General features: G+C 34.2%; 1 protein-coding gene across 2 annotated transcripts; it reads right to left on the bottom strand.

The window, feature by feature from the left end:
* Window positions 1-21,215, bottom strand: LOC110683661 (importin subunit alpha-9-like). Of its 2 annotated transcripts, none has more exons than XM_021860055.1 (11): window positions 20,889-21,215; window positions 19,578-19,800; window positions 17,066-17,219; window positions 13,765-13,867; window positions 12,136-12,320; window positions 7,999-8,078; window positions 5,618-5,768; window positions 5,400-5,481; window positions 5,230-5,288; window positions 891-1,196; window positions 1-527 (listed from the first exon to the last, which is right to left on the bottom strand). In XM_021860055.1, the coding sequence occupies exons 2-11, from the start codon at window positions 19,658-19,660 to the stop codon at window positions 360-362; spliced, it is 1,371 nt and encodes a 456-aa protein (XP_021715747.1). In that variant the 5' UTR covers window positions 19,661-19,800; window positions 20,889-21,215; the 3' UTR covers window positions 1-359. The 2 variants fall into 2 exon arrangements, with proteins under 2 accessions (XP_021715747.1, XP_021715746.1); XM_021860054.1 differs by lacking the exon at window positions 20,889-21,215 and adding an exon at window positions 20,234-20,628.
* Between the last annotated feature and the right edge of the window lie 3,833 nt (window positions 21,216-25,048).

Here is a 25,048-nt window from a genome sequence, read left to right as displayed (position 1 = left end):
TGAAGGGAAATAGGCATATTTTGTTACCTTTGAGATAGATGTATCAGTCCTCGTCTTAACATTAGATCCATCTTCCGATTTCTAAGCATGTAGCAAGCTAACAAGGCACAAACACTATTGTTGACTCTTACAACAATTCGACGATCCAAGACAAAATTAAGTATCACCATAACTTACATTCTATTTTAAAACGTTCTATCATACAATACCTGCATAATCTCGTTCACCTATATTATTTCATTTTTTTCCTTTTCCATATTTCTTAAACTCCCCTGAGTAGCAAGATTTTTTTTTTTTTTTAAAAACCTTAAAACTAGTCAGCACAAAGTAGCAGCTAATACCTACCCTTGCTCTTGTCCTTAAGTGTCATCAAGCCCGTAATCCTCACCAAAATATGTGTCAACTAATCCATTTGCCATATTTCTGAGGTCTTCATTTTCATGAAACTGGAATCGTTCCATGGCTTCAATGCCATCCTCACTTTCTACAAGCTTCGGACCCTGGCCATTGGGCATTCCTCTCAAAACCTATAAAACAGAAATTCAAACATTCAGACATTGGAAATAAATACACCAGGGCTCTGAATCCAGGGCTTGGAATCAGGTCAAGCAGTTTCAAAATGCTTGTCATGCACAAGGAAACTAATACTTTAACCATTTCAGGCCGTCTTTGTAATGACTGGAACTCATAAAATTATCTAGGAATTGCTGGAATTCACATAGTTGACAATATAGAATGCGAGGCATCCAAAAAAAATTAAGTTGTTTCTTGATGCCACTAATTACTCTGCAATACATAATAAATTAGTGATAAAATGAAATGTAAACGAAAGTAAAAATCAGCAACACATGTCACATAAATCCGACAATAACCAAATTAGATGAGCTCACCAGCTCTATAAATTGCAGACCCAATTTCGCAGCCTCTACATCGGCAGATCGGACAAGCTCAATGAAACCAGGAAGACATCCTCTGCTAACTAATGAAACCAAGTGCTCCACAATCAGACTCGGTTTACCAGAACCTTCTGTTGGGGCCACACATGTATTACCAAGGACATAAGCTACCTCTTTCCTTACATCAAATGGTTCAGTTGAAAGAAGACGCAATAGCAATGGTACTGCCTCACTGTTATAAACTAATTTTTTGTGTTCAATGGAACCTGCAGCAATATTAGAGAGCATCCATGCTGCCTCCTACAAGAATACAAAACTTGATTAGAATCACTTATGTGATTAAATCAAATTTCTTGAAAGTCAATCTTAATATATTATGCCCAACAGTTTCTTACAACTACTCACCACATCTCACTCTCTCTCCTATAATCCTAGGTTGTGTGAAAACAGTAAGTGATCTTTCTAAAATAGAGGTAGTACAAATTATTTCTTTAGGCTTTCCACCTTTTTAGTGAAAATTTACTACGAAAAATACTTCGTAAAAAGGAGCATGACTGGTTCTTGTTTCTCAATTTCTCCTAAAAAATGGAAAGAGAAGAGATAAAATAATAGAGGACCAGCAGTCCTCCAAGTACTACAAACTAGTTAACAAAACAGATCCTGAAAAGGCCCCTCAATGGGATAACCTAATTGAGACCGAGAGTATGCAGAAACCAAAAAACTTAATGATGCTATTTTACTAAAAAATATAAATTTGGTTTTATATAACTAAATATTGATTGGACGCACAAACTTAGGTATACAGATTTTATACTTGGCTAGAAAATAAAGAGATTCAAGAACCTTGGTTATTTAAAAGGTAGCATCCCCTTAAAATACTGGGAATACCCTTACGTTCTAAAAATAAGTAGTTTCAATGTCCGACATTTATTTGAGAAAATCTTGGCTCATATCATTATCCTCCATGTTAATCTACAATGGAGTCATCTCTCAACTATCAAGTCAAATTACAAAGGGGGCATTTGATTCACAAAGGGAAAAGAGAATGACATAGAGAATGGAATAGAGAACAAATCCCTATATCATCTTATGTTGTTTGGTTTACATAAAAAAGAAAGGGAAACCCATGTAACTCCCACCACTTTGTTCCCCTTCGCTTCACTCTATGATCAGCACCATCAACATCCCTAACCTTCCCCCATGTTGTTGCTGTTCCCGCTGCCACTGCCCCTCCTCATGTCGCCGCCACCTCCGCTCTACTTCTCCCCTCTCTTTCGCTCTCTTCTTGTTGGTGCCCCTTTTCACTCATTCTCTCCTCCATTATCTGTCTTTTTTAATTCAGTTTTTATGTAACTTTCTTAATGATTAGGTTTGTTTTAAGATAAGTGATAAGTGGTATGGTTTTAAAAAGTTCAAGTTGTCTTTGTGGTGGATTTCTGTGGTGGGGTGGTTTACCATGGTTAGGTGGGGTTCAAGTGGACGTTGGGGTGGTATTGTGGGGGTCGGAGTGGGTTTTTGGTGGTGGGTGGGTGGTATCAAGGAGGTCGGATGGTTAGGCGGGGTTGTGGCGTATGGAGAGAAAGCAAAGGTGATTGGAGAGACAATACTTGGTGGTTGTGAGGCAGCAAGGTTGTGTAATGAGATGGTACGGTTGGTTAAATTGATAGTTAGGGTTAGTTGAGTAAGGCCCTGTTCTTTTGAGCTTCTGGCAGGCAAAGCAGGGGTCAGCAGAAGCAGAGTAGGACAGAGTCGAGCATCATTATTGTTATTGTTATTGTTGTTTTTATTGTTATTGTTATTTTTATTGTTGTTTTTATTGTTATTGTTATTGTTATTGTTATTGTTATTATTGTTAATACTATTGTTGTTAATACTATTGTTGTTGTTGTTGTTAGGTGAGTGAAAACATAAATAAATGTGTACCATATTTAACATATGTTAATAGTAGAAAGATAAAAGACAACAGTTTACTTATATTCATTTCACAAAATTTTTAAAATAAAATGATTTAATAAGTAATAATGATTTTACTTATAAATATAATCATATATTTTTAACCCTTAAAAAAAATACAAATTACTACTTGAAAACCTCTTTTTTTTTTTTTTTTAATTCATAAATTGTATGGAAAGATTTGAAAAATAATTCAACTCAATGAACTAACAATCAATACCCACATTAAATGTTTCTATACATTGTGACTCTAATATCAAAGTTTATAAAAAAAAATTGTTATTAGTTGTTATTATTATTATTTATTTATTTGAAAGAATTGTTATAATTATTAGAAATTATTAAAATAATATTATTAAATATTAATTCTTAATAGTTTGAATTATTCTAAATAAGAGATTATCTTTATGTATGTGCTAAAATTTGTTATATATTTAGATAAAATTCATAATATCAAAAGATAATATTTTATATTTAATTAATTTAAATTTAAAAATCTCATTCGACAATTTTACTTACATGGCATTTGAATTATTTTATTTTAAAAGAAATTAATAATTTCTTATTTTATTGGCTACAATTAAAATTTATAATCCTACGTGGCGCGTTAAGAAAATTAAATCCTATAGGGCTCTGTAAAAACTCGAGAAAAAAACTCCCCTTTATATATATATATATATTAGATTAGATTATTATTGATAATAATTATTATTATTAATTATTATTATGGTTAATAAATATTAATTATTATTAATATTAATAATTATTATAATTATTTAAAATAATAAATTATTATCATCAATACAATATTAATTATTATTATTGAATATTAATTATTATTGTTATTATTAATTATTATTTGAAAATAGAGCAGAGCAAATTTGATTTGAGTAGAGCAGGCTCAGCACAGTAGAGCAACTCTAAAGAACGGGGCCTAAGAGGAGTTTGGGGGTGAGGATTATTCCATTTTTTGGTGGGTGGGAGGGGGGGGGGGATAACGGTTGAGGGAAGTGGGATAACTAAAACGCCCCCTAAACTCTAAAATTTTTATTAAGGATACACAAGTAAGTTTGTCAATGAGGTAAACCATCTAAACTAAGAGTGAAGGATAGCTCAGTTGATTAGAGCTTCCCTCCCGGTTCCGTCCTAGGATTATTCTCATCACCCGCCCTTTAGGTGTCTAAAAAAAACACTTGGTCACACCCTTTGTGCCTAGAACACCTGAACTTATTTTCATGTTCATATGTGGACTAATGCTTCCTTTAAGCCATTTTTGTCTTACTTGAGTAAGAGGCGTTTGGGGGTGAGGATTTTTTTTTAGGAGGAGGGGGGGGATCATGGTAGAGGGAAGTGGGGTAACTAAAATACCCCCTTAAACTCCATGAAAATTTTTAAAAAAATATTTAAGTATATTTGTCAATAAGGTAAACCATCAAAACGGAGAGTGAGGGGTAGCTCAATTGGTTAGAGCTTCATCCCAGGTTCCATCCTAGGATCGATTCTCATCACCCACCCTAACACTTGGTCACAGCCTTTGTGCCTAGAACACTTGAACTAACTTATTTTCATGTTCATATGTGGACTAATGCTTCCCCATAAGCCATTTTGTCTTTGTTTGCAAGACGGATGTACTTTGAATTAAATGGGTCCAGCAGTATGATTTCAAAAATAAATAAATACATACTGAAAGCCTGCATTTGTCAAGAAAGTCACTTTATTGACACAGAATAGTCTTTGGATGCAATGTTTGCTTTGACAATATCAGACATGCATGTAAATTTTCAACAGCAAACATAAGAAAGCTTCATGCCCTAGGGTAATAGGGGTCAGCAGGCATGAGGAGAGTGCCCCAATGAAGTGAGGTTAATTAAGCGAAAATATTCGTGTTAAAAGGTGGTTGCATGTCTTCTCTATGACGCTTTAAAAATGTGTCGTCTAGCAAAATAAATATTAGGTAACTTTTTAATTATATCAGGCTTCTTTTGAAAATTTATTGTAACTTTACAGCTGATTTACAATGCTAGTTACACCTGGTTTAATTAAAGGTTTGCCCTTTCTTTAACCCTCCACCACTGGCAGTCATCACACCCAGCTTGATCATAATACCAACCAGCTAACCCAAGAAGAGAATAGCAACTACAAAAATTTCCAATTCTATGAAGAAATTCTAGAGACCAAGGGTGTAACTGACCATCGAACAGAGAAATTCACCAAGCCCCATTTCCATTATGATTAATGGCAAAATAAACATTTATAATAATATTTTTAAATAAAATAAAAAACAATTACAACACCACAATTCCCAAAGGAATACTAACTACAAAAAATTTAAAGAAAAAACACTACAAGAGGGACTAATACTTAAAAGTAAAATGCAAACCTTTTTAAGTACGCGGTGTTCACTCCCAAGGCATTTAGAAAGAGCAACAATTACTTTATCTGCAGACAGGCTCAAAGATAAACATGTACTTCACTTTAAAAAAGGAGTTGACTAAGTAGGGAAGGGGAGATCTTTTTAATGGGAACTAAGTCAATTAACATGATACTAACCCGTAACTTCGCTTCCAGAAATAAGCATTGTAGAGGCTATAGTTGCATCACTGGCAACAAGATTACCCAAACTTCTCAACACCTAAAAATTATTTGTATTAGTATACACCTAGGGGATCTCTAACAAGATGAACACTAATTATAATATATAAAACACCCAATTACCCTACACTAAGATTTTATTTAGCTAATTCCAAAATGAATCATCATGTAAATACCGGTATTAGCAATTGCAAACTGTTTGATGTTGCCAATCTTTCCACGAGAAGATGAACAAGACTGCTCTTCACGATCATACTAGAAGCAACATCTGTAAGGGAAGTAAGATACACAGCCACCCAAGCGACTTCAGTTGCCAGTTCTTCGTCTCTGAGTACAAAATATAATTTAGATATTAGGACCAGTACTAGAAAAAATCTAGTTCTTGTTCTTCAAATGTTTTCTTCACAATAGTAATGATACGCAAACAAAAAAGGGAAAATCGCCGAGCAGAGTTTTTAAGAAGTATTTAAGAATAGTATAAAATAGGTGAGCTACAATCCATGTCTACCATAAAAGCAAGCAATTGGACCACCATAACCCAGATGCAAAACTCTTTAGGTTTTACATCCATCTTGGCCTCCAATCATAAGAACAAGAACACATTTTATGTAGAACATGCAAAAGCTGACCAGTATAAAAATGTAAATAGAGGTTTCCCACTTGAAACAAATAACACTGCAGCTCTAGCATTACACTCTAGGTTTTAAATGGGTGTGCCAGCTCTTCACATTGCTCTTCAACTGATCAGTAATACCCTAACACCACTACTAGTAGTATAACCACAACCAAACACCTTCGAATACCTTTGCTCCTGACAAGACCAGATCACAACTTAATGTATACTAAAACAACTTTATCATTATCATTATGTCCAACATGGCACTCCCTCCATTCCAAAGAATAAGAGCACACTTTGATTGTGAATGAAGATTAGGAATAGTGAATAGAGAGATAAAAGTACAAGAGTGTGGGGCTGGTGAATGAGAAATGGGATGGAAGGAGAGAGTTGAATTGAAATAGAGACAAGATATTTTTTCGGACACCTATATAAAGCAGGTGTGAATTATATTTGTTTTTTGTATCTGTGTGAGTGGGTGGGGGAGAGGAGGGGGATAGAGGAAGTATTAATTTCAAGGATCCTCGAAAAAAATTGATAAATTGTTGCAAGTCTTCAAAATGAACCTGTTCGGTACAGATCTGCATTAGCTCTTGGTATGGCCATTCAATTCTGAGCTTCCACAACTAGCTATGGGATTCTACTTCTACTTGTTACTAATAAAGTGTGCATCTGATATGTCAGGCTAAACAGAATAAAGTGCCTTGGGATAAGGATGAGGTACACTTGGGCACTTCACCAAAACCTAATGTAATTGACCTTATTGCAACCTCCAGATTACCCAAAAATTCATTTCTCATCATGATTACGTATTTATGTGTATATATGCTCTGCAAATTACCCCATTAGTAATCTGCAAGTCAATCACAAAGGGATTGAAGAACATGAGCCCAGTGCGATGTAAATGCTATCTCTTACCTCTAAGGTTGCCTTGAAATAAGACCATCATGTTAAATAGAAGCTCTTCAGCATCTTTTAGCAAATTAGCAGTATGTTTTCTAAGTTAACCTATATACAGTGAAACAAACTAATTACATTTATAAACCCCTGCCATAGAGAAAGAAAGAATACATGAAGAACAGCCAAGGAGAAAAGAATAATATTGGGAAGCAAAAAACACTGTAGCATGCAATGAAATACGCTGCAGGAAAAGTGTTCTCTAGTTTATATCACAATATAATATTAGTAGCAAAACAATGCATCCCCAACCCTCCCACCCCTCTGTTTGAGGAGAGTAGATACAATTTTGTCTTATACCAAATATTTTGCAGATTGGTCAAAGCAACAGACTACAGTACAAGGTTCTGAATTATTCTACAACATTTTGTCTTATACCTAATATTTTGCAGATTGGACTACAGTCCAGATCACTAATAACTTGTAACAAGAAAATACATTCATGAAACCGTGCAAGATCCTCACAAGCAAGAATCAGTATAAATATATGCTAATGTTGCAAAATTGAAGTATCGCCATGAATTGTTGCCATAGAACATCCATCCAGTGACTCCTATTAAAATCAATATAGCCAGTGCAAACATTCCAAGAAAAAGAGCATGGTGCATCAGCACAAACATAATATCCAATAAATCTTTATCCCACTGATCAGTAACAGACAAAGATGGAACCACGTGCGTGAGAGTACAGTATTCATCATGGGAGGAGAATACTATGCCATAGCATCAGCCACGCAGAAAACAAGTGCATAATATAAACCTTGACTAACAGCCAAACACTACATCTATCAACCTATCAGCATACAAGGGCCAAGGGGAAGAGACCTTTCACTTCAGAAAGGCCAAGAAGCCAGAGTCTACAAGTAATATGTTATGCTGTTGATATATCTGAATAGTTTATTACTACAACCACCTTACCTCCTCGACAATAAGGTATAATATCAGTATAGTTCCTACAGAAGAATATATTAAGAAAATCCCTTACGATTTTTTCAAGTGCCGGATAATTGCATCAAGTACACCATCCATCTTGATAAGTTCCATTGCAGCTCTGGGATTCGGACCCTACATTTTATCAAACTGTAAATAACTTAACACTGATACCGACAAAGCAATTAAAGGAAAACAGATGAAAAACTGACAAAAGCAGAACAGCTGTCAGAAGTGAACCACCATTGTATCTAATGATTTAGAAAAGGCGAAATACTATTGATTCATAATTAGCTTCAGAATAATAATAGGAAATTGAGTACAAAGGGCTTGTTCTCTTCAGCTTATTCTTAGTTCAAATGAGTTCAGCTCCAATCAGTTTAGTTCAGTTCTTAATTTCCTTCTCTCATAAAATATTCAGTTCAGTTCAAAGTCACAAAAAGTAAACGCACAATGCACCTACAGATACTTGGACCACTATAAAGTTTGTTATAAAAATAATCTTATATTTTCACAAAGTTGAACTAACTACTAATAACTTTTTTGATTGGAATTACAATAGGCACCATAAACTAAATCAACTCCATAAATTAACTGACTTCCTTCTTATAAAACAGTCATTCAACTTCAGATATGTAACTGGATGATCAAAAGACAGCTTGAAGTTCAAGATAAGGAGGCGAGCGTTAGATATTATAATTTAATGTTTCATGATTCAGTTTTCAATCCTAACCTCAGGGCACAATCAAATTTTACTGTAGTATACTTCCTCCCTTCATACCATGGGGCATAATGTTTGTGTAATAGACCGTGCCAAACTCCCAGTGGTCCATATATACTCCAGAAGAAGAGTAAGGTGAGTGGCACTCACAACAACACACTGGCTGCAGGTCACAAGAGCACGCATCACCCAGAGAATGATGAGAATGAACAGCTTGAGAAAGAGACAAACTCAGCAGCCAATTTGGGCATCCTTTTGGCATCTTTTTGCTTCGGTTGTATACATAAAAAAAAAAAGGGGAGGAAAATGAGTGAAGCGGGCATTGTATTGAGTGGAATCTTGGGGTGCGGTGAGCTAAACTCACTGTGGAGCTTGATAGACTAAAGCTATCATTATAAAAAACCTTGTTATGTGAATGAAAGCTGCCATCTTTTCTCTCTAAATTTCCTGTTTTATTGATTTGCTTGCTTGAGTGTGACTGTAATTGCTTGAATCCTTTACAGTCTGCAAATGATATTGTGTTGATTGGTGAGGCAAAAGAAGGCATGGTAAGCAAGTCAGAATTGTAGGACAGAATATTTGGAGTGTAAGTTTAGTGGACTTAGAAGTATGAGAGACTAGGAAGATCTCCTTGGATGGGAGTTTTGACCAAGGTTCTGAATTATTCTGGTATCTAGGATTGTTTAATTAAAAAAGATAGGAGATTGACTGGACTTGTTAATTATAAATCTGAAGCGGGATGGATCAAGTGTAAGAATGCTATTGAATTCATATGTGATTCTAGCAGGCCCAATAAATTGAAGGGATATTCTACTGCACGACAATTAAATCTGCCCCATCATATGGTATAGAGTATTAGCTGTGAAGCACTTTTACATTCATAAGATGAATGGGCGGAGATGTGTGGTCGTACTAAAAAGGATAGACAATTCGATGGAGGAATGATATAATTTAGGAAGATAATAGTTTAACACTTATTGAGTATAAGATGAGAGAGAATTGCTTATAGTGGTTCGGTCAGTGTAAGATGGAGACCGGGAGATGCACCGATACTGGGCTTGAAGAATGGCAAAATAATGAAATTGTGAGGGGTAAAAGAAGACCAAAGAAAAATAGAAGAAAGTTATTGAGAGTAATATGAGTTTATCGAAAATTGAGGAAAATATGACATTCAATTTTTATTTTATTTATTTATTTTTTTTTTTTTTTTACAACATATGTCATTCAAATTGGAAGTAGATAATATGTGATGGCATGACTTGCCATTTTTCATATACTTACTTTTTCTTTCAAAATTCTAGTATTTTACTAACTTTGCAATCTCACTCATATTTTATTTATTCTCTTTCATTTTCTTAACAGTCTACTTATCACTATATAAAAGGAAAGAAGACCTAAACCAATAAGCACATAAAATTTGAAAAAAAAAAAAAAAAAAAAAAAAAAAAAAAAAAAAAAAGAAAAAGAAAACAAGACAAATAGATAAATTCAAACTAAAGATCATAGAAAAAGAGGCTTATTTCCCAATTGTTCTTTACATTTTACCTTCATGCTCTGTGTTTCACAATTCATGTTCTTTATATTTAAAATGTACTTTTATTGTGTATTACGTTATTGTACGTTTTTTTTTTTTTTTTTTAAATTATGAATTGTATGTTCTTTTAATTTTTTTTGCAGGAGAATATTCTTTTAGAAATAAAGATGAGTTATGTTATTTGCATTGATACTCATCAGTCATCATGCACCTAGGTGTAGGATATAATTTGCATCAATTCCCTATCTTGTTTGACTTGTTATGTGACTTAACCTTATGTTTCAACCAGTGTCACCAGTCAGAATGTGCCCTCAGGTCTAAAGTTCCAATTTCCACTCTGTTCTAATCAAGGTAGAAGGAAACAATCAGACTAGTGAAGAGAAGAAAACTTGAAACTAAAAGAAAAGCAAGGATGAATGATTGAAGGTGAGATATAATGAAGTAAACACCGGGGGAGAGAGAGAGAGAGCATGATAGATAAAAAAGAGAGAGAGAATAAAACTTAATTAGAAATTGACATTACTGGATATCCAATTCTTATTAACATATCTTACGAGAATAAGATGATGGTATTCTCTATCGAGCATCATGGGGGTTACTACATTACTAGAACGGCTTTATTGTTTAATCTAAAAATTGATTTTATGCAAAGATTGGTGGACCATTCTCGCCTCACTCCTCAGTCAAAGCCTATGCCTCCACATAACCTAGGTGAAACTGTGAGTTTCCGATATTTAGTGTACACAGCCTCAGGTATGCACTTAAACTTTAAACCCAGAGGATAAACTGGTGGTAGGTGGTGGTTTTATACTAATAAGAACAGGGTGGAAGAGTCCGGCTAACTCTGAGAGTAATTTGATTTCATGCTAACAAAAAGATACCTTGGAACTGCCAATCAAAACCAATTGGCATTCTATGGGGAAATTATGAAACTAAGAGTTAACAAAAAGATACCTAGGAACTGCCAGTCAAAACCAATTGGCATTCTAGTAGGAATTCATGAAACTAAGAATTCAAGAGATAATTTTTCCTTAGCAGGGGTTCGAAAGCCGAGCTACCTCTCCATGTATATTGATGTCGCATGGATGTCCCATGGACTAACAAAGAAGAGTGGTGGGGATTGCATGAATATTAGCATATGGCATAGTTAAGGAAGTGAGGAGTTGCCATGCACTATGGTGCCTAGACTTAAAAAGATGAGGAGTGGGGGGATTGGATTGATTCGCAATTTAATTACAGGATGACAAGGTTCTGGGAATGAGGAGAGCTAGGAAGTCAGGTACTATGGAAGGGTCAACGCATGGAGAAGAGATCTGTGTTTGTCTGAAGACTTTCTTTAAATCCAATAGAAAATTTTCGTTTTTCCAAGTTTTAAATAATCATGGACATTGATAAAGATGCAAGACAAGAAATAGAAACCATATATGTGTCACAGAGGCACATTATATGTACACATAAAAAAAAATAGGGATCATTTAGTGCACAAATCTCTACTTTTCTTGTCTTTACAGATATTAAAACCAGCTGAGATGACATCAGAACTAATAATGTATACCTTTCTCAAGAGCTATACTTAAAGCAATACATGATAGTACAACCAGGAAACTGGAAGCTCTAACTTTATCCCTTATTTCAGTTTGCAAGTTTATCCCTTAAGCAATACGTGTCTATCAATGATGTCATCATGCCAGCAATGGCTTGTTTTAGTATTAGTTATATACTTTTATTTTCTTTAAACAATCAATTCAGCCAATACAGCTTGAAAGAAAGGAATAATAGACAATAACAAATAGCAGAATAGAATTGATTGGTACCTGAATCAGTACAGTCCCTTTTCGAGGCCAGCAATAGAATTAAAGAGCAGAATACAATCACAAACTTATTCGAGAAACAATACATTGATATAATAGAATTCTTCAACATAAAATACACATTACCTTGATAAGATTTGACAGTGCCCAAGCTGTTGTTCTTACTGTCGATCCCTTGTCTGGAAGAATCATTCTGACAAGAGGTAACAATGCTCCTTGTGAGAGCAAAACATTTCTAAGATCCTCTCCTTCACCCGCAACATTACCTAATGCCCATGCACACTGCTCAGCTACTGGCAAAGAGCTCTTCTCTTCAGAGCAAAAGGCAAAAAAAGGTAATTAGTAGGTAATACTAACTCCACATTTGCTATCAGGCAGCTGAGTCATTCAAGGATTCAACCCCTATATTGGCTCAAACACAGCAACAGAACTGCTTAGAATTCCCTTAAAAATGAAATTTTGAAATAGAAGCAGCAGAAATTTTGATTCGCACGAACTAAAAAAAAAACTTTTCTCTTAGGACCGACTCGGTATCATGTGACTTTTTGGTTATTGATCTTTGGTTTTGCGATTAGAAAAGTTGCATTATATAAACTTTACAATGACCTTTATATTAGTAATGCTAATATCAGTCATGTTAATTTGAAATGGACAATAGAAATCAAAATACCACTTTTTACTTTGATTTTGGGTTTTTTTTTTTTTTTTTAAAAAAAAAAATATTACCTAATAACCCTAAATCTGTAATGATAACAAACATACCCTTGGCATTCTAGGTAAATTGAAGTGAGAATAAACTTCACAATTATAAAGATTCTCGATATGTCCTCAGCAATTATCTTGATGAATGACGTCTTCAAAAAAAAAAAAAAAAAAAAAAGTTCTTGATGAATGACTGTTTAGGTGATTTGAATGCATAACCCCAGCAATAAATTCCTAAAGCTTAAAAAGGTGTCTTCCACACAACCAAGAAAAAATTTATACTAATATTTAATAACAGAAATACTTGAAGGAAATGTAGAGTGCCAAGTGTCATTTTTGTTTTTCAATTTTTCTTTTTTAATACATGCCTTTTCATCCTAATGTTCACTTTATTCCCAAATGACACTTCCTCTTAATTTTCTTCCCAAACAATTAAATTCTTCTTTCAAAAAGTATATGAAAACTAACTTTTATGCAATAATTCTTTAATCAACCCTTCACTTAAAAACATCTGATCAAAAAGTTTAAGCCGTGCATTTGGGCTAAATACTAGTTTTTATGAAAAGCTAGAAAATGGAAGGACATAAAAAGTGATAGCAATCCTACGATTAGACTTAAGAGCCATAAAGAGAAAAAGATTGACTTTTGTAGAGTAGTTAGGCATTTGGCCAGACAACCCCCCCCCCCCCCCCCCCTCCACCTTTCCCTCCTCTTCAGGGGATCAGATCCACATATGTCACTGCTTTCATCAGTTATGGTGTAATTAATTATTTATAATGCAAATATTCTGCTGACGCTTTCAAACTGTAGAGCAGGTACATGGGCTCCTTAAACAATAACTAAGAATTGCACACAAACAATTCTACTTTTCCATCAGTATGCCAATTTTGCAATTTATACTTAAACTTTAGAGCAACAAAATCCATTTCAAAATACTTTAGCTATTGGGCATTAACTATTAAAAGGTAAAAGAATCCTAACTCATAAACACAAATAAATAAATGAATAAATAATTAAATAAGAAATTGAAATTCATTTGTTTCATTTTCTAACCTCCAAGATGTGCAATAAGCAATGGGAGTGCAGGAAGCAAAGATTTTGTCTCTTCTGGTAGTCCTACGGCAATGTTTGTGAGACACCAAGCTGCCTCAAGCAACTGTAACACAACAAGGATGAAAAACCTCAACATCGTTGACTGAGAAATGAGCTACTGGGTGAGAATAAGAAAAATAAGAAAACCTTTCATTAATCCATCCTTATCAAAGTACACCACTGATAATCCTTCATTTTACAAATAAAAATTAATTTTGAAAAAGAAAGAAAATTCTGTACATGGAAATAGAATCTTACCCTTTAAGAAGAACAAAAAAAATGGACGGGGATTACCTAATTACTCAATCACTTTATTCACCCCTCCCTAAACCCATGTTCAAGCTAGATAGAGGTACAACTATGAGCAACTTACACGAGTTTGACTGCATGTATGTCAGGAAAAGGTCCAAATGTCAAAAAGTTCAGACACAAGGCAAAAAAGGCTGTTCTCCCAACGTATTCCAAATAGCAAGGTACCTTAATAATGAAGGTCTGACATTAAAATTGCATATGTACATTTTGGATTGATTTGTGAGTTAGTTCTTGTTTGTATTGCTGAATTCAAACACATTTGTGAGCATATATTGTATTATATTCTCCTTGTCTCTTTCTATTACAGTATATTTTATCAACTACAAATATATAGGTCATATTGTTTAAAGTGCCTAGAGAATTTATTAAGGGCCAAGTAAGGATTTCATATCCTCACCGGGAGAAATGTTGAACATATGCATTTACTATTAACACATGGATAATTTCATAGAACTTTCATTAATATATAAAACCAAGATGCTGCAACATTAACTCTTAAGTTAATCCCTTTGTTTTTCTCAGATGTTCTCCAGAACCACAAACAGTTTGCAAATAGACCAACAACAAAAAATTCATTGATTTAGAAGGTGCATGTCACTCACGTAAGACCTAGCAACCAACTACAATTCCTAATACCCTATGAAATACATATAGTAGTATCCTAGTCTTTCTTGTTTCCTTCTTTTGAGAAATTTTCACTGGTAGTAAAACAAAATATTAAAAATTAAAAAAATAAAATAAAAAATAGAGAGAAAAAAAGTCAACATTACATATGACCTTTTATTCCTAAGAGAGGTTGTCCCCATTAATATCCTATATTAACATTGTTTGTTAATATAGTGGCATTCTCGTAAATAATAGTACTTCTTTCTCCCCCCACTCCCATGGCTTTCCCCTCCCACGGCCACTCAATTTTGTCTCTCCTCCCCTTCCATGGCCACTATTCCTTCTCTCTCCTCCCCTCCCATGGCCTTGTCGACCGACCACCATCGGGAGTCTAAATCGGCCGATTGGACAAAAAAAGTTACCCTAGTAGGTTATATGTAAAGCGGGCCCTTACTAACCCCTTAGGGAAAGGGTGGTGCTCGTGGAGGTGTGACAATCGTCTAGTGATACTAATGGTTGTGCAGGTGGTGGTAGTGGTCGATTGGTGGTGGTAGTGGACAATTAAAGGTCGTACTGTGGTCAAATGGTTGTGCTAGTGGTTGTGTGATGGTCGGATTAGTGGAGGTGCGGAAGTAGAAGGTGGTGCCAGTGGGTGGTTCAGTGGTGATAGAGGAGAGAGGGGGGGGGGGGGCATTGCTTAAGAATTTACCAAAAAACCCTTGATATTAACAAGTTATGTTAATATAGGATATTAACTTGTATTTTCTCATTCTTAAAATACTTTAGTCAATATTTCTCTATGTTACTTGGACTCGGATGAAGTGTCAAATTAGACACGGGTGTCCAAGCATCGGACTCGCCCATTTTCTTGAAAAAAATTATGATTTTAGTTAAAAATGAAGTGTCCAAGTGTCGGTGTCGGTGTCCAACAAGTGTCGTGTCGACACGGACACGTGAGGTAAATGAAAGAGTCTGAGTAACATAGATATTTCTATTAGGAAGTTGCCCTTTGGTTAACAATGGTTCCCTTATTATAATTTAAAAGCCAAAACAATAATGAGACAAAAACCACATACAATATTGATTGTCATTCTTACAACCACTATACCTCCATATTAGCCATCAATCTCCCACAAAAAACAACCAACCCTTAATACCCCACCTAGAAGACCTTCGTGGACAACCATTATTCTCAAACCCTTTACATTCCTACCCACCACCACCAATATAACTCGAAGCAAGCTTCAAAAAACACTATCATAATTACACATCCCCATCAACGCATCCACTAACACTCCCGTGTGTGCCTAATTCCAAACACCACCCACAATGGCCACAAGTTCCCGAAGAACCCCCTATTACTCCTCGATGAACTGAATTAGTGGTCGGATTCGATCACAAAAACTCAAATCTTAAACTTTAAATATTGAGAGGGCAGTATTGAAAATGTAGCTACAAGGTAGTTGAAGATAATGAGACTGACCTTAAGGTACATGCAAACGGATGAGTTTCAAAGAGATTTTCTAAGTGAGAAAGATGGGGAAAGAGAGGAAAAATTGGAGAGAAGGAGATGGACAATTAAAGAGTGGGCATGAACGCATGATTAGTATTCATAGAGGAAGATGGGTTTCACAAAAAAGATGGAATGTTGATCTGGTATTTGGATGGGTTAAATTAGAATAAGATTTATTTAATTTTTTAATAAATGAATTAGAATATGATCCGAGTAAGAAAAAGCTAATTTAGGGTGGTTTGCGTAATTTTAACCATTCTCTTATTAACCAGTATAACCACTAGTGGATCTACAGTACAGCTAGGGGGCAAGTGCTACCCCTAAAAAAATAAAATAAAATAAAATAAAAATAAAAAAGAAGAAGAAGAATAAGAATTTTACAAAAATATAATTATGAACCAAGTTAATCTGTAGTAGACTATTCACCACCATCTTGCCTTAAGATAGTGAGCCACTAGTTTTTATGAAAAGTAATGTGCTTAAAAGTGAAGTTTAATTATTGTAATTCAACTTATAGCATGTTAATATATAGCATAATATACCAAGATATAATGATCTAGAATAACTAAATTGTGCAAGGGAGGAGGTGGCAAGGTGCCTAAGATGGAATATGTTTATTTGATCAAACAAAAGGCCATTGCGGTAGATTTTCCACACATTTAAGTATAAGAGGGGGATTGGGGGGAGGGGGGAGGGGAACAAAGAGATAGAAGTAACAATAACTTTGAATGAGAAGTAGGAAAACCAAGGGCACGCTATTGTGTGTAACTCTGCGTGTAAACAGGGGCAAAGAATTCAAATAACACAATTCAAAAGAGAAATCAGTCAGACCTGCTCATCTGGAGAACCAAATGAAAGGCACTGCACAAGAACTGGTATTGCTCCAGCTTGAAGCGCCACATCAACAGGGGGGAACTCCGATTTAGACAATAGACGTCTTAACTCACGTAAAGCACTGACCCTCTTCTTTTGTGCACCCTTTCCCCTAATATTAAGGACAAACGAGTACAAACTATTTAGTATGAAAATACCTAAAACTTCCATCAATGCAAGGGAAGAAAAACATCAAGAACACGGAAGCAATCAATTTGGTGCTTACAAAGAAACAATTCGAGAGTGTTCCATTGTCCAAAATGAAGGGACAAATAAATCCATAAGCCAGACATTTGTAGCAGACAGCTTACAAAGATTATAATTCATAATAATTATTTACATAAGCCCCTTCAGCCAGAACATGCATATATACAAATAAAAAATCCCAGAAAACTTGACGGAAATTTTTTTATAATTCCCAGAAAGTATAAAAATTCATCATTGTACTACAAAAACAAAGGCAGCCTTTTTTTTTTTTTTTTTTTTTTGGAAATTAAGGATCACTCTCTGCACGGATTAACTAAATTATACTTTTAAGGGTTTGTTTGAGCTGAGCTGAACTGAACTTAGCTGAACTGAATATTTTATGAGAGAAGGAAATTAAGAACTGAACTGAACTTAACTTAACTTATTGAAGCTGAGCTCAGCTGCTGAACTGAAAATAAGATGAAGAAAATAGGCCCTAGTGATGATGTCAAACTAATCTTCCTGAAATACTCTTCAAATAATAAAGGTTTTGCACTATCAAAAGTAATCTTAGTAAGTTATTTAATCAAAATATAAAAACAGATATTGATTATCCAAAATGGCAAAATTTGACTACAAAACTCAAATGCGACCAATTATTATTGTAAAATGTTTTATTGGTAAGAACTTTGAAACTAAGGTAACACAGAAAAGTCAATACATCAATGTGTTTTGGTGTAGCATAAGCATCTGTAATTGGAAGGTAATGTCACCCTGACTCACCCATCAATTAGTCAGATTCATTTGGGTTAGCAAAATTCTAATGATAAATGCAATAAAGCAAGAGGTCGAAAGGGGAAACACTTGTTAAATTATATATGAAAAAGTAGTTTAAAGGGTAAAGGAACAATGTGGACCATAAACCAGACAAATGACACCGATTCAAATGACACCGATTAATACATTGAGTAGTGGAATATGGAGGATGGAATTTAATAATTAAAATCTCTCCAATTCTCCCCATGCCAAAACTTTAAAACCCCACCTTTAAATCCCTCCTATGTGAGCTAGGTACACATAATGACATACATACTCCTTGTCATGTTTACCCTTCACTCTATATCAGCAATATGGGTAGCCTTGTTGTTTCCCTTTTACCCCCCCCCCCAAATAAAGATGATGAAGACTATTCATATTCATTTTCAAATGTGATATGTTATAAAGTTGCAACACTATAGAACATATATGGATTTGTTGTGCCTCCCCCACCTTTAAATTCGTCCTATGTGAGCTAGGTACACACAATGACATACATACTCCTTGTCATGTTTACTCTTCACTCTATATCAGCAATATGGATAGCCTTGTTGTTACCCTTTTACTTCCCCCCCCCCCCCAAATAAATATGATGAAGACTATTCATATTCATTAAATTTTCATTTTCAAATGTGATATGTTATAAAGTTGCAACACTACAGAACATATATGGATTTGTTGTGCCTCCCCCCTCCCCCCCTTTGCTCCTTCCCAACAAAGAATTTGGACTGTAGTGCAACATAATCCCTAGGAAGATTATAGTAAGTCCAACTAACAGCTCACCAATATTCTTGAAACCACTTATTCTTGAAAGCAATAATTTGTTAAGGATTTTTTTGTAAATAACCACCCCAAAATTTACCCTGTATTGAATTTACCACCCATTTTTTTCGAAATTAAATTACCACCCATTAATGTCAAAACCAATAGATTTTACCACCCTTTTTCAATTCTGGCCAGTTTTCCGACTAGTTCAGCCAGTTTTCCGACTTAGGGCCCACAAAATATAAAATCAAAATTATATTATAAAAAAAAAAAAAAATCAAACCCACCACTACCACCTCTGGAAGGCTCTGCCACCTCCGACACCCCTCCCCTTCCCCGTTTCCATTTTCGACATCCATAATTCCTGCAATTTCCTCCACTCCTCAATCTCACCACCACCACAACTGGCCGGAATTGGAAAAGGGTGGTGAAATCTACATGTTTTGACATTAATGGGCGGTAATTTTTAATTTCGAAAAAAACGGGTGGTAAATTCAATACAGGGTACATTTTGGGGTGGTTATTTACAAAAAAACTCATTTGTTAATTCAGATTATACACCAATATGAACTAAAATGCACAAAAATACACAATACTGATAACACATAGGCAAACAACACCAACGTCACAATAATTCATCCAACAAACATACACAATAATCACAATTATATTGAAAAGAAACCATCAGTATAAACAGACATACTGATAAGAAATAGCAGTTTTCAATTCTTCAACAGCAGCAGAAGTCTGAGCTTCCAGAACTGACTGCTCCTCATCAAGCATCATTTCGGTATCCGGCTCGCCGCCATCATCATCACCACCAACCGCCACTCTGCAAAGCCGCTTCGTTCTAACAAGTGCCTCCCTCCTTTCTTTAGCAACAGCAACTGCATTCTGCCGTCTTTTTTGTGCAGCCAAATTCCCAACTACAAGAAAGGCCACAAAATTAGCAAACTTCATATAATACTGATTAACAATTTTTTGGGTTAATGAAAGCAAGAACAAAGAATCAACATTCCAACTGAAGTGGGGAATAAATTGAATTTTAAAAATACCCAATAAAATTTAAATAATTGAAATTTTGAGCCATAACAATTTGTAATAAATAACTCCAAAATATTTAGGTACATAAATTATGGGGCATTGAAATCATAGTTAAACCCTTAAAACATTTCAGTAGGAGAATATTAATCAATCAAAAAGGTTGAAATTCCTTAACATTGTACCTAATTGAATCAATATCAACAAAATAAAGTTATGTAATTGAATGATAAACGCAGAAGACAAATAATATGATAAATTATCGATCAAAATATATGATATTCAAATAAAGGAAGGGTTTAAGAGGATATAATTTGCCTGAAGATTTAATGGGGCCCCTTTTCTGAGGAGCCAAACTGCTATCTGTCATTTTGCATAAAACTGCTCTTGAACTTGATTGAAAGAAGTACTGCGAGAGACCTTTAGGCCTTATTTGGTTGGGACTCTTGGGAGGAAACCTCTCTTTTTTTTTTTCTTTTTTTTTTAAATAAATTGAATAAAGATCAAATACAGTCCCTCATTTCATGTATTTGTGCCATTTTATTCCGTCTAAACTTTTTTGTGTTCTTTTAGTCCCTCCTCAATGGTGTTTTCCAGCCAAAATTTGAGTGACCTAGCGTAGTCAGCAAAAGTTGAGGACCATGACTCTTTTTTTTTTTGTTTTTCTTCATAATTTTATTTAAAATTCCCAAAACACCCTATTAATAATTTTATAAAACAAAAACAAAAATTCCATTATTTTTTGTCAGAATTTTATTTTTTTCTTCAAATATACTAAAAATGAAAAATTCTATATTCTTACTTTAAAAATTAAAAAAAAATTAAAAAAAAAAAAAAAAAAAAAAAAAAATGTAGTTCAACTCATTCCTCCTCCTCCTTTAAGTCTTATCATTTGTTCTTCTCACTAAATCTAATTCAATAAGAAAACCCATAAAATCTAAAACATTAAAAAAAATGAAAAAGAAAAACCCACCCCAACCGCCGATCTCCAAGTCCTCCCCCGACGGCGAGATACATCTCGACACCCCTCGTTCGCTGCTGCTCTTGCTATTCCAACTGCCCCACCACCAAAAACCGCCCTCCACAACCAGCCAAAACCCCAACGAAATTACACAAATTAATCTGATTCGAATCAAGGTCAAACACGGGCAGCAGGAGCAGCGAGCAGCAGCGAAAGAGGAGATGATTAGAGGATTTGAAGAGGCTTTCGACTATTTTCGGGGTGGGTTTTTGGCGATTTTTGGGGAGTTACCAGCGGTTTCAAGGTGGTGGCTGCGGTGGATTTGGGAGTGGGATTTGGTTCAAGTGGTGAAATTGAGGGTGATTTTAGGTCGGCATGGTGGGTTTTGGTATTGGGGGTTCCGTGGCTGGCTGTTTTCGGGGCTTTAGGGTGGCTGCCGGCCGGTTTTGGTGGGGCTAGGGTAAGGAAGAGGGTTTCACGGTGGGTGGGGGGGTGGCTGGTATGTAGTGGTTTTTTTTTAATTTTATATTTTAACCAATTATAAGTTGAAGTAAAAACAATGTTGTAAAAAAAAAAGACGAATAATTTAAAGATTCATATATTAATAAATTCTGAAGAAAAAAAAAATAAAATAAAATTAGTATGGTCCCTCAAATTTTGCTGACTAGGGTAGGTCCCTCAATTTTTAGCTGGAAAACACCATTCAAGGTGGAGGGGGGACTAAAAGAGCACAAAAGAGTTTAGAGGGACTAAAACCGATCCAAATACAAGAGTTGAGGGACTGTATTTGGTCTTTACTCGAAATAAATTGGGAGGAAAACTACGTATTCCTTTGTTTGGTACTCAAAATTAAATAGAATTATTGTGTATTTCGGGCGTTGTAGTGGGATACTACTTTAATACAAAACTAGTATTTAGCCCGTGATATGCACGGGTTAAATTTTTTGCTAAAATGTTTATTAGTACGGATTCAATTGTACATTAAGAATACTCTTCAATTGGAATTAAACTAAAATGTTTATTAGTACGGATTCAATTGTACATTAAGAATGTTCTTCAATTGGAATTAAACTAAAATGTTTATGAATACAAAAATGGTATATAGTAGTAAGATAATGTAAGATTAGTAGTAAAAATAATGATGTTGCTTCATATTTTCAATTTTACATTTTTTCACGTAAAAAAAGATACATGAAGAGATACTTAATAAGAATTAACTATCTCCTACTCCAAATAAGAAGCTGATAGAACCAACCGAGAGACGCGAGTGAACAATTATTTTTAGAAGAAACTAATTTCATCAAATTACAAAATAAAAGTGACTCTTTAGTGAAATGACATACAATAAATAAAGGAATAAAAAATTAAAAGAAAAAAATAAAGTAAAAGTATACCAATAAGAATAGGACATGTGGCAGCGTATACCGTTTGCAAAAGTTCATATTATTAAACATTAGTATAGATGTAACCCAAAATCCCATTGTTGAAAATATTATATTTCCATTGTCTTGGACTCTTGGTATTGTTAGGACTATTCCTTTTTATTCAATTTTTTTACGTTATATAATTATTATTTTTTTTTCTTACTTATACATATACAATATTTATTTATGTGTATATAGAGAACATAAATTGGCTTTGAGTAATATGGTAAGGTGTGATCTTGTAACCATGAGATCCAATGTTCAAACCTTGTGGGATGTTTTTATTCTTATTAATTAATAATGACATGGACAAATAAATGTTGCAATGCTAGGCCCCGTTCTTTAGAGCTGCTCTGCTCTGCTTTGCTTTACTCTACTGAGCCCAACTCTGCTCTGCTCAAATCAAATCTGCTCTGCTCTGCTCAAAAGAAATTTGCTCTGCTCTGCTCTATTTTCAAATAATAATTAATAATAACAACAATAATAATTAATATTCAATAATAATAATTAATATTGTATTGATGATAATAATTTATTATTTTGAATAATTATAATAATTATTAATATTAAAAATAATTATAATAATTATTAATATTAAAAGTAATTATAATAATTATTAATATTAAAAATAATTATAATAATTAATAATATTAAAAATAATTTTAATAATTATTAATATTAATAATAATTAAAAATTTATTAATCATAATAATAATATAATTATCAATAATAATATTTAATAATTCAAACTATTAAGAATTAATATTTAATAATATTATTAATTAATAATTTCTAATAATTATAACAATTCTTTCAAAATAAATAAATTATAACAATTAATAACAATTTATTTTATAAACATTTGATATCAGAATCACAATGTGTAGAAACATTTTATGTGGGTATTGATTGTTATTTCATTGAGTTGAATTATTTTTCAAATCTTTCCATACATTTTAAGATTTAAAAAAAAAAAGAGGTTGTTTTCAAGTAGTACTTTGTATTTTATTATTATTTTTTAGGGTAAAAAATATATGATTAAGACAAATTTATAAGTAAAATCATTATTACTCATTAGATCATTTTATTTTAAAATTTTTGTGAAATAAATATAATTAAACTGTTGTCTTTTATCTTTCTACTATTAACATATGTTAAATATGGTACACATTTATTTATGTTTTCACTCACCTAAATCGTATATACACTTAATAATAATAATAATAATAATAATAATAATAATAATAATAATAATAATAATAATAATAATAAAGTAGTAGTAATAGTAGTAAAAAAAAAAAAAAAATAATAATAATAATAATAATAATAACAATAATAATAATAGTAATAATAATAATAATAGTAATAATAATAGTATTAATAATAATGTTGAAATCTGATCTGCTCTGCTATCCTGAAATCTGCTCTACTGAAATTTAATCTGCTCTACTTTGCTGACCCCTGCTTTGCTTTACTCTGCTCTGCCTAGAATCTCAAAAGAACAAGGCAAGTGACATGACATAATGGAGGAAGTATAAAAGGAGTGTTGTGAGTGGTTTAAAAAAATGAAGTGTTGTGAGACATGGTTATATGTCTCACAAGTAATTTATAAGCTTAGAGGTTTTCTCTCAAGTGGAGATGCCTAATTGAGCTCTTACTCAAATGAGTTTTACCATTTCCCAAGTTGGATATTTATAGGGAAACTCAAGTGAGAAATCCACTCTCCCATCAATGGGGGAGAGTTGGTAAAATTAATTTTTAAAGCAAAAACAAAAGAAAATAGCCAACAACTAATTAATCAACAAGTGGCACACTTAGAGGAGAGGTTAGGGAAGGACCACAAGGTAAAGGGGGGACCAAACTTGATCCCCTAGGCCTCCCCATACCCGATGACATTTTCCTATCACCCCAATCGGCTGCTGCCACGTGGCACCCCAACCTTAGGCACCCAGGGGCGCCCTGCTGATGGCCTTGTGCCTTGGCTGGGCTTGCCGTGGCTTCTTTGGGTGTGCCCTGCCTCACCCAAGCAAGCCAGGCCTATAAATGCAGGATGCTGGCCGAGGCTTGCTGTTATGCCTGTGCTAGCACATGTAATTCCCTTGCACACCTGCCCTGCACATATACGCTGCAAGCCACGCACGCATATGCGGGCTGCTGCTGCTATGTGCGTGGCTTGGTGCATGCTAGTCATGTGCTCTTAGCACATTTTGCCCCTAGCACTCGGTTTGCTCGGGGCATTCCGATGCTAGGGGTATTTTGGTAATTGTCAATTAATTAGTTTAATTTTACCGTCTCGTCTTTTATTAATTCGACTCTACTTGCAATGCTCGGTTTTGACGCTCCTAGCTCGATTTTCGAAGTCTAAGTATTTATTACTCGAACGAATCATTAATTCATTTCGAATTAATTTGTCGTGTCAGATCATTAGGTTCTTGGGTGTACCCGAAGGGTTCAGTCAAGATTAAGCTGTAATATTAATTATGCATTAATATTACCGATCGAAAGCGGCCTCTACCTAGGCATTCCGATCACTTAAGCTTACTGAATAAATATCTTATCAATAGCTCCGAACCCTCTACCGGAATAATATACACTTGTTTGAAGGACACCATTCCTATCAATCTCCCACTCGTCCTTCCGGACAAGTGCGCTTTTAGTGTATAGCCTTTTTCCTACGTCTCTTCATGAACTATAAGGTAAGATTTATTCGTCATCATTATTACTTCTAGAAGTGTTTCTCGATATCCG

This window comes from Chenopodium quinoa, unplaced genomic scaffold, assembly GCF_001683475.1.
Source record: "Chenopodium quinoa cultivar QQ74 unplaced genomic scaffold, ASM168347v1, whole genome shotgun sequence".
Lineage (NCBI taxonomy): Eukaryota > Viridiplantae > Streptophyta > Magnoliopsida > Caryophyllales > Amaranthaceae > Chenopodium > Chenopodium quinoa.
This window is presented reverse-complemented; position numbering and strand designations above follow the sequence as displayed.

Excerpts from the sequence above, each read along its gene's own strand:
- LOC110683661 (XM_021860054.1), bottom strand. The coding sequence starts at position 20,285 with ATGACAGATAGCAGTTTGGCTCCTCAGAAAAGGGGCCCCATTAAATCT. Across the intron at positions 5,769-7,998 it reads ATCCGGCACTTGAAAAAATC|AGACGAAGAACTGGCAACTG; the intron begins GTAAGGGATTTT and ends TTTTGTACTCAG. Across the intron at positions 5,482-5,617 it reads GTTTGCAATTGCTAATACCG|GTGTTGAGAAGTTTGGGTAA; the intron begins GTATTTACATGA and ends AATAATTTTTAG.